Source organism: Babylonia areolata, chromosome 20 (genome assembly GCF_041734735.1).
Source record: "Babylonia areolata isolate BAREFJ2019XMU chromosome 20, ASM4173473v1, whole genome shotgun sequence".
Classification (NCBI taxonomy): domain Eukaryota; kingdom Metazoa; phylum Mollusca; class Gastropoda; order Neogastropoda; family Buccinidae; genus Babylonia; species Babylonia areolata.
This window is the reverse complement of record NC_134895.1, coordinates 34,037,903-34,056,764: the sequence shown is the minus strand read 5'-3', so window position 1 is coordinate 34,056,764 and position 18,862 is coordinate 34,037,903. Positions and strand designations below refer to the sequence as shown.

The 18,862-nt window shown below is 39.9% G+C and overlaps 1 protein-coding gene across 5 annotated transcripts in view; it reads left to right on the top strand.

Moving 5' to 3' along the window:
* The window catches only part of LOC143295444 (DNA-binding protein RFX2-like), a 30,534-nt gene extending 11,790 nt beyond the window's left edge, over positions 1-18,744 (top strand). For all 5 annotated transcript variants that reach the window (XM_076607144.1, XM_076607146.1, XM_076607145.1 and 2 more), the window contains 12 exons: positions 2,746-2,824; positions 3,367-3,522; positions 4,333-4,514; positions 4,734-4,850; positions 5,569-5,803; positions 6,299-6,390; positions 7,156-7,307; positions 7,657-7,754; positions 8,348-8,497; positions 9,365-9,573; positions 10,149-10,311; positions 10,819-18,744. In XM_076607144.1, the coding sequence (XP_076463259.1) occupies positions 2,746-2,824; positions 3,367-3,522; positions 4,333-4,514; positions 4,734-4,850; positions 5,569-5,803; positions 6,299-6,390; positions 7,156-7,307; positions 7,657-7,754; positions 8,348-8,497; positions 9,365-9,573; positions 10,149-10,311; positions 10,819-11,349 (2,164 nt within the window). In that variant the 3' untranslated portion in view covers positions 11,350-18,744. The remainder of the gene's footprint in view (positions 1-2,745; positions 2,825-3,366; positions 3,523-4,332; positions 4,515-4,733; positions 4,851-5,568; positions 5,804-6,298; positions 6,391-7,155; positions 7,308-7,656; positions 7,755-8,347; positions 8,498-9,364; positions 9,574-10,148; positions 10,312-10,818) is intronic.
* Positions 18,745-18,862: the final 118 nt, after the last annotated feature.

The window sequence follows — 18,862 nt, the reverse complement described above, 5'->3', positions numbered from 1 at the left end:
TCAGACACTATTAGGAAAGCTTAACTAGGTGGGAACTATTCAGGAACTGATTTATTACTGCCAGAAGACTTGTTATTGATGGATTCCTCTGTATGTGTGTGAGACAGATTGGTGGTCTACTGTAAGTCTTTGTCAGCTGTATATCTTATGAATCCTGCCTCCACCCAGCCCACTTTTCCTGTCTCTGTGTCTGGTGTGGTTCTATGGTGATGGTATTGTTGAATTTAAACTTGAGGTAAAATGACATATGATATTAACATTTTACCCAGGATTTATATCAAGACTCATTGTACTTTTTGACTCACTTGTGTAAACAAAGTGAGTCTATGTTTTAACCTGGTGTTTGGTTGTCTGTGCCTGTGGTAGACATTCAGACAATATTGCACCTCTGGGATGGGCACAAAAAAAAAAAAAAAAAGAAGCCAAATTATATGCAGACTGAATTTACTGTTATATTTATATATTCTTTTATTCTCTAAACTTGGCACTTTGATCTGATATTCTGACACAACAACAAGAACAGTCATTTTTATCATTTTTTTGTTCAAACAGGAACTTCTTTTGCTGAGCATGGAAGTTATATTTATTTTGCATGTCTTTGGTGCGGATAGTAAAAGAGGGAAATTAATCTGTAATTAATGCTAGGGGACTTAATTTGTGTTAAACTGATCTTTCTCATCTTAAACATTACATTTTGAAATTATACTCAATACATAAAAAGCTTGTGTGTTTTATTCTCAGTGTACAGAGCTTTCACTATGTTCATTCGCCTAAGTGGTCTTTTTCGGAAAATACTAAAATCAATACGAGTGGACTTTATAGATCTACTGGCTGAGCCAAGAAGGTCATGGGCAAAAATCAGTTGTGTGCACATATTTATACATATTCAAAGCGCGTGCTCATATTCTTCGCGAATGTGAACAACGCCATTTTGTTTCAAGTTGTTGACATGCCCGTTCAATCCTATATTCAATGGACAATACACAATAACATGTGATGGAAAGTTGGAGAAGGAGACCGTTAAATATTTATTCAGAGAAAGATTTGTGAACGCCTCATCACTTACTGGATTATACCCCAGACTGCCATAAAAATATCCACAGAATCAGTCGGAATTCAGTTAAAAATAATAAACCATGAGAGTTAATACCCTTGAATTGATGAAACGTAAAAATTTCCAGTCTTGACTTTTCTCTAAATGAAGTCCTTTTCACTTCATATGACGTTTAGAAGTACTTGTACTTAGCTCTGCATGTTATTAGTTTAACAAAATACTCAATTTTCATACCAACTTTAAAACTATAAAACTAGAATGAACATAAAAGAGAAATTGACTCGACCGTGTCAACCGGGTGTAACTAACTTGTACATCTATCTAGATCCAGAGAAAAGGGCTAAATGTTGCAGTGTGATTGCGGCGATAGCCACGTCTCCTTTACCGCGGACTTAAAAAGAATTTTTAATTGCCCTTAAAGATTTTTTGAATGCCCAAGATACACCAGAATAATATGATTTAAACAGTGTTCTCACTGCGAATACCGCAATCGATTTATCGCCCTTTAAAAAAGCATGTTTAAATATTATATTTTTGAACGTCAGTTAAGGAGCTGCTTCTGCTTCCGCTTCAGGCCCATAACTACAAAGTAGTCGTTGGGTGGAAACCTGAGGACCACAGACGTAACCTCCCTTCTCCATCTGTCTCTGTCAGCAGCTGCCAGCAGCAGCTCACATATATGGAGTCCGGTCCATTGTTTGATGTTCTTATGCCAGTTCTTCCGCTGTCTTCCTTTTCTTCTTCCGCCCTTGATGGTGCCTTGCATGATTGCTTTGGACAGACTGGTGTGTCAAGTGTTGTGCCCAAACCATAGTAGCTTGCGTCTCTTCACAGTTGAAAGGAGAGGTGTCCTGAGGTCCGGCAAGGTTCTTAATTCTGCTCTGTATATATTCATTGGTCCTGTGCTCAATCCAGGAAATTTGAAGGAGCTTCCTCAGGCATTTGTTCTTGAAGGCCTGGATCTTCCTTTCAGTTTTGTTCGTTTGGTTTGTTGTTGTTGACTCACTTGTGTAAACAGAGTGAGTCTATGTTTTATAACCCAGTGTTCGGTTGTCTGTGTGTCTGTGGTAAACATTGCCATTTTCTCTGCAAATACTTTGTCAGTTGACACCAAATTTAAGGAGCCACAATAGCATAATGGGTAAGACAGTTTCTTCTCACCCGAACACATGGAGTTCGAATCTGCCATTAGGACTTTTTTTTTTCTTTTTCTTTTTCTTTTAACCAGAAGCTTTATAATAACAAATACAGAACAAATTTTAAGGATTAGATTTTTTTGATTTTTTTTTTTAAAGTGTATCACAAGTGAGTCTTGAAGGCCTTGCCTCTCTTGTTTTTTCTTGCGAGGGAAAGATCAGATATAAACTTCCCTTCTTTTGTTTTAGCATACAAGTGGGATTGGCAGATAAAACCACTACGAGTAACTTTAAAGACTTTATATAACTTGTGTGTTTTTTTAATGCTAAGATTTCTTATCTGGGTTATGTACCCTGAATTTGTGTATAATTTTATTAGTATTATGATGTACCTTTTTATACCGTTTGATAAGTTTGAGGAACAGAAATTGAGTATTGTCAGACATCAGACTGTAGAGGTTGAAGAATTGGAATTGGCAGTATGATTTTCATGATTGATATGTCCAATGACTGTACAAAGGTCTATATTTGAAGATTTTATTTTCTGTTTCACAGGTCAAGTTATCAGGAGTATGGACAGAATACTATGTACACAAATGTGTCTGGGACATATTACCAGACATCCGGCGGCCAGGTTTGTACACTTGAGTCATTTAAATCTGTTTTCACTTTGTCAGCTGATTTGACACAGTTTGATTTGTTATGTGATAACAAATTTATTAGCTTTTATTGGTTTTATGGAAACTTTATCTTGTATTAGTTGTAACTTTCCAGGAGTTTGACCAGTGATAAATGAGAGATGATATAGATATAAATCGGTACCATTTTCTTGAGGTGAATTTTTGTTTGTTGACCATGTTGGCATATATATCTGTACTAGTTCCATTGTGTTTACATATGTGTTTTGTTAATGCACACATCACGATGAATCTTATTTTACAAGTAGTTTTGAGGAAATAAAGGTGGTGTAAAATCAAAGGTACCTTAAGTCAAGTTAGATGAAGACATTTCAAACGTTTTATCATTATCTTAAGGAACTTTACATTTTACACCACTTATTATTATTTTCAACTTTGTTTTAAAAGGTCCAGCAGTCACCTTTTTCATTTGAGGTAAATGAGCAAGTGGTGTGAGGTGATAGTGCAGTCAGCACGGTTTCCCTGTGATGTTTTGCAGGGTGTGACAGGACTGGTTCCTGTCGGGGGCTCTGTGCAGGCCATCCAGGGTCAGCTAATCCAGCAGCCAGGGGGAGGCACCTACCTCATCCAGGGCGGCACGATGGACGGGGAAGGGACACCTCTGACACACACTACCCGCGCCTCGCCTGCTACGGTACTTGTTGCTCTGTTGGTTATGCTGTCGTCATCAGTCATACATAGCAGTGCATTTCTGCATGTCATCATACCCATCCTGAGTTTTGGGCTTTTTTTTGTTGTTGTTACAAACTCATGTATTGGTTGTCAAATGAATGAATTACTTAGCCCTTATTATGTATATGATTAGTAGTAGTATATAGTATTTTAAAATTTTTATTTTATTTATGGTTGTTAATCTCATATTTTAATATACTGTAAATGTGATGTAATCTGTTGTTTTTTAAAACCTGGTGTATTAGCTAGTGTGTGTCTGTACTGTACACATACATATAATTTCATTGCTTTGATTAGTATATATATTATTTTGGATCAAATCAGCATCTTGAGGATTTGTAATGTATGAATCTTGTATCAGAAACAGTACCTGTTTTTATCTTTGAAAATGGCACTGAACTTGAGTGTGCATACAAATGCACCATAAACTTGAAGCCAATTTTTCAGTTAATTTTTCTTTGGAGAGAGTGCTTTTTTGCACTGTGCTGTCTATATAGTATATGGGGAATATATTTTTTCTGTCTTTTGATAAATATCACCAATTTGAATTACAAGGTAATCTTTTGAGGACAAGGACAATTAGAACTGCAACTGTTTATCAGTGCCTAGGCAAGAAGTTGATATCCACAAAATTCACTTCACCAAATGGACCTCTCTTTTTTTGGAGAAATTTTACACACAAAATTTAGGGTGTTGCCCCCGCTCTTTCAGCAGGTTGTTTCATGATCCTAACTGACAGATTTGCTTTTAAAGTATGATGGTTATGTGACAGGTTCAGTGGCTGCTGGATAACTATGAAACGTCTGAGGGGGTCAGTCTTCCCCGCAGCACTCTGTACTACCACTATCTGCGCCACTGTCAGGAGCAGAACCTGGATCCCATGAACCCTGCCTCCTTTGGTAAACTGATTCGCTCAGTGTTTCTGGGACTGCGCACTCGTCGCCTTGGTACACGGTGAGTGGCTGGCTCTTTTGCCCATTCGCCAAGGGATGTTTCTCTTTCTTTTAGCTTGACATATGTTTATGCTTCACGTATTAAGTCATTGCAGTATCTTTTCCTCGGACATCAGCTGGTGTCTACTACTAGATCGTTCATCACTGCATATTAAAATGAAATATTAGTTGGATTTGTACCTTTAGTTTTACCTGTAATGTTATGATTTTGTGTTCACAGGGGGAATTCGAAGTATCATTACTATGGTATTCGCATCAAAGCCAATTCACCGCTCAATCAGTTTACTGATGAGCAAACAATGGCCATGAGACAGCAGCCAATGTACACAGCGAAAAAGTAAGTTGACTTTTCCCCTTCTGTGTGTGACTGATGGTCTTGTCCCTCTGTGTTCAGTCCATATAGGATATAGTGGCTTTGTTTTGTTTTTTTACCTTTGCCATCTTATTTAGAAATGTCTTATTCTATATTTACTTACAAAATGTGAAAGGATAGCTGTTCCATGTTTCTGACAGTTGTAGATGTTGATGGATCACTTCCAGTCAGGGAACAGTTGTGAGGAATTGTTGAATGAAACAACTCTGAACTGGACCATTTCCAGCTGGGTATTGGTGTGCCAGTGGGTGGTGTCAATGATAATATTCCCTCACTTCCACCTCTCCCTGAAAAAATAGGAAGGTTTTGTGTGAAATTGGATTGTACAATCTGCACACTTGCTTTTGGGGTGATGGGTTGGGGAGGGCACTGTGTGCATGGTTTTTTTTTTGTTTTTTTTTTTTTAGCTTTATGTCAGTCATACGTTTCCCCCCTTATTTTAATTTTTGGTTGCAGTATTACTATTGTATATTTGGTTCACATTATTTGCTATTTGATTCAGCAAAAGTGTTTAAGATTACATTGGATAGTTTATAAGGTTTTGGAAATTTGGATGTGTTTCATGATTTGGGATTTGATACTTTTTTATGGTTGTTGATTTAAACAACAACAAAAAATTGTATCAGTGTAACTTGACATGAAAGTGGCATTGGCTTCTACTGATGGTGATGTGTGGTGGCAGACCCTCCAACAACAAAGCGGATGCAGCGGAAGGGGAGGGCAGTCAGGGGGCAGGGGGTGCTGGAGTGGGGTCAGAGGCCAGCCAGGCCCAGCAGCAGCACCAGCAGTTCCTTGGGGATGCCTCCATGGCCCTGCCCTCCTTCGGGGCCATCGACACTTCCACCCTGCCCCTGCCCGAAGGGGTCACCATCACTGACCTGCGCACCTTTGAGAAGCTCTACAAGGAGCACGCTGAGGTATGCCATTATGCTGAGGACAGAAGGAAACTTCTTACACCTCCCTCCTCCCTATTTGGGCGTTAAGAGGCATCATTTTTTTAGATTTGGCTATGAAAATGCTGACAAATAAAAAGATGTGGCATTTACTTTATTGTTGTTGTTTTAGATGAATATGTATTGGAAGTGTTTGAAAACAGTTATGGCAGCATATAAATGTAAAGGGAATAGTCAGTACAGTATACTTGAGTGGGTAAACCGTTGTGAGTGTAGTGTGGTGAAGTACCTCGGTTTAGATATTAGACTGCGATGTCAACCTCTGTGAATTCTGTTCTTGATGACTTTTTTTTGTTTAGAAAAAAATGTTCAGTGGCAGGATTTGCTGTCACATCTTATGGATACTGGTGGGAAAAGATTTATCGGAGATGCACAACTGGTTTGAAGTGTGGACTGATGACATTGCCTGTGTGAATTAATGCTGTTCCCTCAGGAAAGTGTTGTCGGGTGTTGTTTCAGGCTGTTGTGGATGTTGTGGTCAACCTGCACTTCCACCTCATTGAGGTCCTGTGGCAGAAATTCTGGCGCACCTCCAGTGGCGAGCCACATGCGTAAGTGTCTGCTTTCTCTGTATGGTAATTGTTCCCAAACTACTCTTCAACAAGACAAGCATGATAAAGTATGAGGCAGTCAACCAAGAATGTTATCTTACAAGCATGATACAATTTGAGGTGTGTCCACCTTGCGTGCTTTCTTTTCTCTGTTAATTGCGTAAACTGAAAAATTTGTATGGTTTTTATCATCCAGTAGGATGTTTTGAATGGAAAATGTAGGTGGTGTAAACAAGCCCGTCTGTTGATAAAACGGATCAGTGTGACTACAAACATTGTGTTTATCGTGTAGCTATGGAATAGCCAGCCTAGTCTGGAGTAGGGGGGAAATCATTGAGGAGTGCAGCTGTAATATGAAAGGATATTGGTCGGTTTGAATTTCGAAAGACCCAAGATGTCTTTTCTCATTCCTATCAGCACTCGATTTTTCCCATGGCGTTTTAGTTTTGCATTTGATGAAAAGGCTGAGTTTGTATCTAATGGCACTGAGTTGTGCTTCTGGTAAAATCAGATATGTTCCTCACAGAAATGCTCCAAGAGGAGTCCAATTCTAGGGAAAAGTGTCTGCAAGAGATTCTTCCCCGCGCCCTCCCCCCCTCCCCCTCCTTGAATTACAAAATTGCCTGTCATTGAATAGATGTTATGTGCACTTTGTGAAAGAACAATGTGCAGCCTGTTAAAGAAATGCTGTGTGCAGTCTGTTAAAATACTGTGTGCAGTAAATTGAATAAATGCTATGTGCAGTCTGATTCTTGGATGTTGCAGGGAAGCAGAGGCAGAAAAGCGGCTGCCAAAGGAGAAGCTGTGTTTGCTGTGCACTTACGAACCAGTGCAGAAATTTGTACGACGGGCTGATTATGCTTTTTATCAGGCGCTTGTGGAAGTGTTAATCCCAGATGTCCTGAGACCAATTCCAAGTGAGTCTCATCTCTCTCTGTCACCTACCCACCCATCTGCTTTTGTGTATACAAGTATGCTTTTTCTTTTCAAGATAAAGTTGTTGTTTTTTCAATAAATCTGCAGTTGATGGTAATAAACAGAAATGTTCATTTGCTAGCAGTATTCTTCATGTTTGAAGTTAGGTGTGAAGATGTTCAAAATTTACTGAAAACCATTCTATAGTCAAAGCTGTGTTTGTCCCTGGGGACTGAGGAGTGCCAGTGTAGCATATTATAAATATTGTTGTATGTTGTCTTTGTGCAAAAATCTTAACCATCAAATGAGTCATTGTGGACAGAACTCTTCAACAGCATTTTCACTGTGCAGGTTCTTTGACTCAGGCAATCCGAAACTTTGCCAAGAGCTTAGAGGGGTGGTTGAAAACTGCAATGCAGGGCATGCCAGAAGAAATGATCAAAGCAAAGGTAAGAACAAATCAACAGTTGTGTCAAATTATGTTCAGCATAATAAAAGTTTGATTTTAGTACTGTTCATTTATTCATACAATTACTCCCACACACAAGTGCACACATACAAATACACACCCACACTCACTCTTTATAATTATCACTGTAAAATCACCTTGTTGGAAAACAGATAATTATGTAAAAGTGAATATGGTATTATTCTTCATTCTCTTGAGATAGTCTGGACCTACATTTTGTGACTGACCATGTGCAGTAATGTTGCAAAGTGTTTCACCTCCATGATATATTTCACACATAATTTTAGAACTACAGCTAAAGACATTTACAGGAATAGCCTCCATAATAAACACATATGTAGCTACATAATACACATGTAGCTACATAATTATTTTCATTGGTGTAGATATATAATTGATTGTCACTGTAATTAATGTTTTTCCATCCTAAACTTACAGAGAAATATGTTGATACTCTCTCTTTTTTTCTTTTTTTTAATTTTTAATTTTTTTTTTTTTTTTTGGGGAGGGGGGGGTAGAGGATGGGCAGACAAGTAAGAACTGTGACTGATGTTTGTGATGGTGTGTTGTCAGCTGGGAGCCGTCAGTGCCTTTGCCCAGACTCTGCGTCGTTACACATCTCTCAACCACCTGGCCCAGGCTGCTCGGGCTGTGCTGCAGAACACTTCGCAAATCAACCAGATGCTTACAGACCTGAACCGTGTTGACTTCGCCAATGTTCAGGTGACCAGGGTTTCTCTTGTGGTATCAGTGACTGCTAACATACCAGTCTTTGAAAGGATAAAAGATGGCTGCAGTCTTATGCCATAATTTTAATGCGTCATATTCAACAGTCTTTCTGTTCACATGAATGTGGTGACTTTCCAAACACAGAGAATGATTTCTTCTTGTATGATAGTCATGACTTCAAGCAATGACTTACTCTAATGATGTTAATGGATGGGGGCTGTTTTCTTTCAAATTATTTTTTAGGTAATATGTGAGATTGTAGTGAAAAAGGAAATACGTTGTTTTTAAAAAGGCTGTCTTAATTATGTTGTTGTTACCTGGGTGGCACATCTTGTGATCAAAGATACACATGGCACATGAGTACTTTTAGATATGGGCTAGATATGCAGAGTGTAAGAAACAGTTCATTGTGAACGGGTGCAGGCAATGATTAAATGTGAACAATAGGTTACTTGCTGGTGTGTGCCACAGTTGGGCCAGCAGCAAACTAAGAGCTTTATGATCATTGGTGTCTCTGTTGCAATGGGAATTCATTTACAGCTTAGTATTTTGTGAACGTGTATGACTCTTAGGCTAGAAGGCAAGAATACACTGCTGCAGCCTTGGGGGCTAGTTGGCCTTGGAACCATCCCAATGCCAACTGTCTCAAAGCCCTCTTAGCTGAGAGAATGGGAATGTAATTGGGCAAGGCATTCTCCACTGTAATCAGATTCTAGCCCAGCTACTCATGACAGCAGTTGCCTCCTCTGCTGTTCTGATAGCGGTAGTCAGACGCAACTATCATACTTCTGTACTTTTTCATGATGAATGTCGATGATGATGTCCGAGATATTGACCAGTTGGTGCTGATGTTGACCACAGGAGCAAGCTTCATGGGTGTGTCAGTGTGAGGACTCAGTGGTCCAGCAGCTGGAGCAGGACTTCAAGAAGACACTGAAGCAGGGCAACTCCCTGGAGCAGTGGGCTGTGTGGCTGGAGGCTGTGGTCAACCAGGTACTGAAACCTCATGATGGCTCGCCCAACTTCCCCAGAGCAGCCAGGCAGTTCCTTCTGAAGTGGTCCTTTTACAGGTAGGCAAGGGAAAGGGTTGGGTGGGAAGGTGGTGATGATGTCACAGGAACCTGTTTTGAATGACTGACAAGTGAGGGAAGCAGTGGGCAACTGGACTAGTTTAAAAAAAAAAAAAAATTTTAAATGAGGAAGGGGATAGGGAGGGTTTAGTGCATGAAAACGGCAGTGACAGCAAGTAGGGATCCATTGTCCACTTCCATCTCAGACAAACAGTTGTTGTGTTTGTACCTAGAATTTGATTGTACCTTGAATTTGGACACCTGCTTATACCTTGAATTTGTACTCAGGTTTTTACCGTGAATTTTGACACTTGTTTGTACATTCAAGTGCACTTGTTTGTACCTTGAATTTTAAGACTTTTTGTACCTTGATTTTGGACACTTGCCTGTACCTTGAATTTTAATGCTTGAATTTGGACGCTTGTTTGTACCTTGAAGTTTGACACTGGTTTGTAACCTTGTCAGAAGAGGCATGGAAGTGCCAAGAGGTATATTTTGTGGGTTTTGAAGAGGAAAATGTTGACTGGAATATTCATCTGTGTCTTGACAGCCAGTGTCTGTGTGTGATTGTGCAGCTCCATGGTGATCAGGGACCTGACCCTGCGCAGTGCGGCCAGCTTTGGCTCCTTCCACTTGATCCGTCTGCTGTATGACGAATATATGTTCTACCTGGTGGAGCATAAGGTGGCCAACGTGACTGGAGAGACCCCCATTGCTGTCATGGGGGAAGTTCGCCAGGTAAGAACCACCCTAAAGAGTTGCATTCAGTGTTGGGTTTGTTTTTGTTAGTAGATTCTGGTAAAATCTTCAGTTCAAATTACAGAATTGATTGATTTTAAGATTCGGTGTCCTTTTTCATACCCACCCACAAAATCCATTAAATTTTAACTTTTAAAGCATGTTCCTGGCATCTAATAAATATTCATAACTTCTGAAAAGAAGTTCCTGTTGCCGAGAAATCATACTGCACTCAGGCATGAGAACAAGGGATGGCAGCCTGAAAAGTTCTTAAAACATGCACTGATTTTTCCTTGCTTTGGTTACCATCAAACACTGTACCTTTACTGGAGACCTAGAGAGAAGCTGAGAATCTTTTTTGCCTTTTGCCTCTTCTGTGAAATAAGAACGCTTGCAAAAGTAGGTGCAGTGTGTAGAAAATCATGTGTTCAGAATGTTGTTTCGGATTATTTCAAACCCTGATTTACTTGTTTCACTGAACTGAATTTGTAGTGTCTTCGTGGGCAGTTCTCAGACCTTAGCTCGGCGGTGGCCATCAGCAGCCTGGAGTCTGAGCGGCCAGCCCCGGCCACCTCCAGCAGCAGCAGCAGCAGTGCGGTGGGCCCTGTGCGCCTGGCCACAGAGGCCCCTGCAGTCAGCGCCTCAGCCCCCACCACCTCCACCACCAACAGCAACGCGGCCCCCACCACGGTCATGCTGGTCACCACCAACGCAGGCACAGCCCCCAACGGCAACGCCAATGCCACCATCACTGTGCGGCCCACCACTAACGGCATGGTGAGCTCGGCCTCGGCCCTGGGCTCAGCCACGGGCAGTGCGGTGGTGGTGCTGTCTGGAACATCGGCAGGTGCGGCCACCCCCTCCCACAGTCTGACCCATGCCCAGGGCTCCCTGCCCCAGGCGGTCACCGTGCGGGCAGCCACCACTGCCGTGCCCACCAGCAAGACCCACACCATCCTGGTCATGCCTGTCTCCTCCACGCAGGTGGCAGCCGCGGGGGATGGCCCCACTGCAGCCAAACGACTCAAACCGGAGTGAACCTAAGGGCCGCTGCCACCTGACCCATCTGGTCTGACACATCTGGTCTGGAATAGCACAGGAGTGCTGACAAGTTTCAGGCTGGCTTACAGAAAAGAGAGTGGTCATGGTGAATTAAAAACAAAACAAAAAAAAACCTGAACTGATAAATGAATGAACAAGGAATTTAAGAAAGAAGGATGTATAAAGAATTATTCTAATTTGGAAGCTGGCAAAAGAGAGTGAATTTTGTGCCTGTGTACAATTCAGGAAAGAAAAGTGTGTTGAAAAAAAGTGTAATGGATGTGGAAAATGGAGAGAGTGTTGGAGACAAACAAGTGAGACTAATGCTAACAATACGGTGGAGAGGGTGACCAACTTCAACAAACCATGTGGTCGTTGGGAAACTAAGCGGACTGCCTCATCCAGCATCCCTTCTCCCTGTTAGCTAGTGGAATGGTTTCCCTGTGGACAGCTGCATTTGTTTGACTTCTTTTAACGGGATAAGTGTTTTCTGATACCGTCCTGCTTCTCTTTAAATATGGTATATAATTGTTTAGCTTCTAGAGTTTGTGTTTGTCTTCTTTTATTAGTTTTAATTGATTTTTATCACAGCTTTAAGTTTGAAACCAAAGGGAAAGTGTATTCTGTTCAGAGGGGATGGATGTGAACTGAGAGCAAAAAGAAAAGGTATTAGGCAACTCTCAGGAGCTGTTGATTATTACTTGATTTTAGAAACAAAAACAGTATCATTCCCCCCCCTTCTTCATATGCACATCCTGCAAAAAACTGTAGTGTGTTTGCAGAAAGCAGCACACATATTTCCTGACAATGACTCGAGTGACATCTGGAAATTGTATCAAGCAGGATGCTTGCTTTCTGTTATGTGCGCTGCATATTGTTATTGCTCATCATGTATTTACCAAAACCTGAATATATGCAGGGACAGAGTACGGTAAACTGGCATAAAAACAAGCTGTATCTGATACCAAGATTGATCATTGAATGTTCAGTGATGACATCTTGTTTGGTGTCATATACTGTACCATGTCAAACTGATGCAAACTAGGCCTATCGGTTTGCTCTGTTTAGCCAAATTTCGTGCGGCTAACAGTGAAAAGACGCCCCTCTTTGCCCGGTCCGCTCTTAAATATCAAGTATGACAAAGAGGATGTCTACTGCTGGCAGTCATTGCAGCAGTGTGCATGGTGTAACTGAACATGCAGGGAACACTTGTGAATACACGTGCTGGACAGACGTAGCAGCAGTGAGAAGCTTGACACGTATTCACTGTAAATTTGTGGCTATAGGTGCTGGCAGCTATAAACAATTGATGTGTGGTGCAAGCCTTTGGAAATTATATATTCAATCAGTACAGTGGCAGGAACACAAATGTATTGTCTGTGCTTCTGTGTATGCTTTTCTTCATGATGTTGATCCTTGGACAGTATATTTATATACAAATGAAATCTTGTTTGAAGGCATATTGATCTGCCCAAGGCAGACTGATGTCCAGTGGCAGTTCTTTAATTTGTCTGGTTTATGTGCGTATGTGTGTGCATGCACATGAACTGCCTGTGTCGTTTTTCAGTGTGGCATGTTTGAGTGATTTTCATTATTCAGTATTCTTGGAACTGTAGACAATGACGCCCAGTAAAAAATTTTTTAAAAAGACAACTTGTGCAGGAGCCTATATGAATGTCAAAGTCCAAAGCCTTTGAAAGAGAATGGCTGCTCCATATTGCTGTCCTTAGGACATGGTGCACTTAGTATGTCTTTGTAGTCAATGATCTGGTAACAATGCAGTGTAGCTATATCCATTTTCAGAAAGGTTCCTCAAGAAAACCAGGACAGAAATCATGACCCTGATTCCTGTGGCTCCACTCTGGCTTCTCAGCCTTGGTTCCCAGACCTTCAGCTGATTCACCTGTCTCCCCTTCAACTCCTACTTGGCTCAGATCTCTGTTGTAGCTGAGGTCAGAATTCCTCATAGGAACCCAGGTATGGTTGTCCATACACTGGTGTCTGTGTAGATGGTCAACACTAGGTGTCTCTTAGTGACCACGTTGGTTCTGTTCAAGGGATGTGCTCCTCCAGTCAGTAGAACTGCTGGCTTTTCTGGTATCAGCATCAGTCAGTGTCTCTTCAGTTCCACTGGGAAACAGCTGCAACATTTCCTTATGGATCTGTATTCCTTGATAGGACTTTCAGCCTGGAGCAGTCATGCACAAGGCTACTGTAGGTTCAGTTCTCTCCCACCTTAGAGTGGGAGGAGGGGTCTTTCCTTTTGAGATGACCCTGTCTTGAGAGCTCTATAGTTGCTGTTGGTCTCAAAGAAGTTCATAACCCATGCTTTTCGGAGTTTTCCTAGAGCTTCTCAGTCTTTCAGTACATACATCACAGTCATGGGCCCTTGGAGTCTGTTGGAGGCTACTTTCAAACTGCTGTTTTCAGATATAGTGTCCTGGTTGCTCCTGATTTTGGCAGTTGTAATGATATTCATGGCCTCATTGGCCATTAAAGTGACGCCACCTTCAAACAAGGTGATTTGCCTTTTAGATACTTGTCAGATATCCTGGCCAAACCCAAGTTCTACCTGTTGCCTGTGGTCTTCATCAAGCCTCTCTCTGTTTTTTTCACTGTGAAGATAGGCCAAACTGACTATACATTCTGCATTTTGAAAACAGTGTCATTACATGCTGGATAGCACTTGTGCAGAGGTCATTAGACATGCACTCAAGGCTTGGCACTTGTGACCTTATCCTTTAGCAACTGCTGGTTTTCCATATGTAGACATTGGAAAATGGAATTTCCTCAATTGGACCATGGTTGATAAAAATTCCAAAAGTACTTTCTGGAATAAAATGCAATTACGTTTGTTTTTTTTTTGTTTTTTTTTTTCCAACATTAAAAAGCTCTTGATCAAACCGTTCCTTCTCTTTTTCAACTTAGAAATGCTAAAATGAGGACAAGATTTTTATGCTATGAATTTGTATGTTATTTTTTTCATTTGTGTACAATTGTCACTGCCTGGTTACCTGAACAGATTTGACTGGCTTGTGTATGTAATCTATGTAATACTAACACCATATCCTTGATCCTTGATAATAACCTTATCTCCTGGATCAGTTCAGTAGGTCATACAGATGTATTTGGAGGCTTGGCTTCTAATGTACTGCATATGACGTGACAAATTTCAAAGACTTAGTGTGCTAATTGAGGAGGTACGTGTCCATGAATTTCCTCATGGGACTATGGTATGGATTCTGGAAACTTATTTTTGGTGCTGAGTAGTGTGCAAAAAGCATGTGTTGTTTTTCTGATAGTTTTTCTATTTGTCTCTGGTTTTGGGTGCATGTACGTGTGGTTTTTTTTGTTTGGTTTTTGTTCATTAGTGTGTGTTTGCGATCTCTGGTTTTGGGTTGTATGTACTTGTGGTTTTTTTTTGTTTGGTTTTTGTTCATTAGTGTGTGTTTGCGATCCACAAATCATTTTGGAAATTAAACCCATTTTCAACCTGTTCATTGCTTGTATTTTGATAATCATTCACCTCTTGAGTTCTTTTATCTCAAGGTAAAGGCTTCATATTTCCTGTTTTTATTGCATGTGACTATTTTAATTGAATGATTATTTATTTTTATTGCAATTTTGCCTGCTTTCGTAAGAAGCCAGAACATGCTCGGAATTCTAGTCAAGTGTGCAGATGTTCAGTGAGTGGAGTAAGTGGGCTGTACTTCACATGTGTTATTTGTTTGTCACATTTGGTCACTGTGAAGAACAAGACTACTGTTGATGTTTGAAGTTACTTGCCTGTCTGCCTTTTCCCTGTCTCACAGTGGACTGCTTCACATTGGGTGACCTTTGATTTTTGTTATTCACTGACCAGTATGAATGAATCTCGCCACAGAATAAGGGTAGTTGTAAGTGTGTGCTGATTTGAACAGAAACATTGTCACATCCCCTTTCCTCCCTTTCCCTCCATGTTATCTATCTCCAGTACGTATAAAATATAACCTGCATTTCGAACTGAGCTGCTGTTATGGTTTCACTTTCAAAAATTTTCCCATCAATGAAATTTGTGTGAGTATTTTCTTCTTCATTTACATCATTTAAATTTGGAAAGGATGAAATGGGTTGATGTTGGGGGAGTGGGTGTAATCTCAGCACTTACCTTATTCAGTGATTGCTGTCTGCAAAGCAGAGATGTTGGACATTGTATGGAGGAACATTTGATTAATTGGAACTGATCAGATTCGGTTGTTTTCACTTTGTGATGGCTTGACGTTGAAGAGTCAGCATGGCTGCAAGCCTACCTACTAAACAGTACACATTCATCTCTTTTTTTTTCTATTTTGATGTATTTTTGATTTTTATTTGTTTATATATTTCATTAAAATAATCAAACATGCACCATTTCAGTGCTGCAAGATTGGCAGCATGTACTTCTCAGTGTGGTTTTTAACAGCACTGTGGCAGTGATCTGTATTAGTTTCAGATTTTAGCATATATATATTTTTCTCCTTTAATTCATTAGATTTCTCTACAACTACTGCTACTGCTAAAAAGAATAGGTATAAAATGCGTAAGGCAATCTAAATTGAGTGTTTTGCTGACTGTATAAGGTTTTTGTTTGAAAGATTTTGTTGTCATAAAGGTTTTTAATGAATCCACTTTAATGCTGAATTGTGAACATTATCACTGAACAAGTCAGCCCACACCAATCAGCATTACACTGTTTAGATATCCGGGTAAATGTTATCCATAGAAGTTTTGTTGTATTCACATCTTGCAATTTCAGTTAAAATAACTGCAAAGGATTGACACTCAGTCTTAAAAAATGGAAATCAGCTTTTATCATTGTGCAAACTTGATAAACTCCGATCTGATTTATCTCATTTGGCAACAGTTTTACATGACTGGCCAGGTGTATTTTCAGAATAGCTGGACATTTGCCCTCCTGCATCTGAAAAATTGCACAGGCAATGCATGCAAACAAAACATTCAAGTTATTAGTGATGTCTGGATTTTCTTATAAAAAGCTACTGCTCTGACAGCAAATGATGATCATCCCATTATTTTATGTCGTCATCAGAAAGCATGGTCTTGGGAATTCCCACCATCCATTCAAGCCCCCAAAACGCGGAAGCCAAGATGTGTACTCATCATGCAAAATCATCTTATTTCATGTCTTTTGTGCTGAATCTCCCAGTTTGAATTGAAATGTCCAAATATCTGATGAAATGCAGCATTTGTGTTGTACACCACAACCCTGGATTCTTGCGTGATTGATATTTTTGACTTGCTCGGGTGTTTTCTGTCTGGCAGTTGTATCAAATATGGCCAACTTCTGCAAAATGTAGGTTTTCACTTGTTCAGAAGATGGAGTATGTTTTAAAGAACAATGCAGTTTCTGTTTCTGTGCATAAGATCAGAGGGTAACATTTTCTTCACAAATCTTATGATTTGTAACTATGCGAGATTGTTGTGTACTATGGATTGCACCAGTATATTGTTCGTCAAGTATTGAGAACATATTGTGTGCATATTTCATGGTGAGACAGCATTTTGCCCATGTCGAGTGATTCTGCAATTGTCCCATGTGGAAAATGATCAATTGATGGAATGTTATTTTTCTACTCAATGCCCCATGTATGTTGGAACACTGGAAACTGCTGTGAGAGCGCCTTTCCTTGAGTGATAATTATTTTTCCTTACCCTGGCTTATGCAGAATGTCAGCAGATAGACAAATACATTAGTCATAAGTTAATGTAGTGTGTGTATTTTTAGCTGACAAGTTTGCATGTATTTTTGTCTTTTGAAATTCATTGATCCCTTTTCCTATCCCCTTCCTGTCCTGTCTGTTCTCATGAAAGGAATCACCATGCTTTCCCCTTTATAAGCCATAGTATATAAATGTAAACCGCAGCCTTTGAATTTTATCTTTAAAGAAAATAACCACCTATGATAAGCTACATCTGAATGTCTAGCAGCAAAGGAATGTGGGGGAAAATACAGAGCAAAGGTCCCAGAACATCCTTCTGCATGACGGAAGCAGATATTTTTGTCAGTTTGTGAAAAATATAATTCCTCTGCCCGCCCACTTCTGAAAAACTTTTTTCTTCTTATTTTCTGTTGCAATTTTCAGTACACTGGGGGAAGCAGCAAATACACAAGGGTGAAGTAGCATGTGCTTCGGAAAAGCAGCACACATATATAGCCTCATACTGGCATTGCCCATTTTGTGCTTTTATTTCAGCAGTATTCAGTCCACACGATTTTAAGAACAGTTCTTCAAGAGTCACAATGCATACATAACAGTTTAATATTAATCTGGTGTTGATGTTTGTATTTATTGACCTGCAGGTTGTACTTGTGTATATTTGTGATTTTTTTTTTTATGTTTATGGTAAACTTAAACACTTTTTTTTCTCTGCAACAAGTGGTGGAGAAACCCTATCAAGGCAGTATGACCAACAGGTTGAACCAGTTTGGGTGTCACTCCTATGCAGATGCTGACATGCGCAGCAGACTGTATGAACACTCAAGCAACCATATCTGAAATATTGTTCTCAAACAGTACCCATTAATTTTCATGTTTTGACCAACACTAGAAGCACAAGTGCAGTCTGAAGAAAAACAAGCTTTCAGAGATAGCTGAGTTTCAGTTTCAGTTTCTCAAGGAGGCGTCACTGCGTTTGGACAAACCATATATACGCTACACCACATCTGCCAAGCAGATGCCTGACCAGCAGCGTAACCCAACGCACTTAGGCCTTGAGAAAAAAAAGAAAAGAAAAAAGGTGAATAAATAATACATAGCTGAAGAATTATGAACTGGCTTCACAAGAGGGGAGGGAGGGGGGATATTTCACTAGAAAGTAAATTTTACTTTCTATTTATATATATATATATATAATTTTTTTTTACTTCAGATGAAGCATTCTTTTGATTCTCTCCCCATCCAAAATTTTGCAGTGATTAGATGTATTATGTGGTCAGTTATACTTTGTTTCTCGATGCGAGTTTGATCTGCAAACCCCATAGTAATGTACCTGAATCAGTTGCCAGTCTTTCCCTATTGCTTGAAATCACACGAGAAAAAAAGTCCTTTCTATTGTGGTCATTAGGTGGTAATTCTTCTAATGAAGATTAATGGAGAATGACACTTGTGAATAACAGGAAAGGGAGAAGGAATGGAGGTGGGGGACTTTGTTTTGCAAGTTGAACCACCATTTTAAATTGGCCAAACTACCACCTCCAAACCCTTACCCCTCCACAGTAAGGTCAGGTAAAATAAATATCATAGCACACACAATTTGATGTGACCATTTCCCTTTATCCTTTGAAATGTGTATGAAGGCTGCTGAATTTGATTGCACTGTAAATATTGATTAAAATGTTCTGAATGTATGCTACTTCAGGTGTCTGGTCTTTCTTATGAAAGCAATGCATGTGACAGTTGTATGTTTATTACAGTCAAATACATACATTGTCAATGCATATATGAACACAAAGGCAGTTTGAAATTCAAAA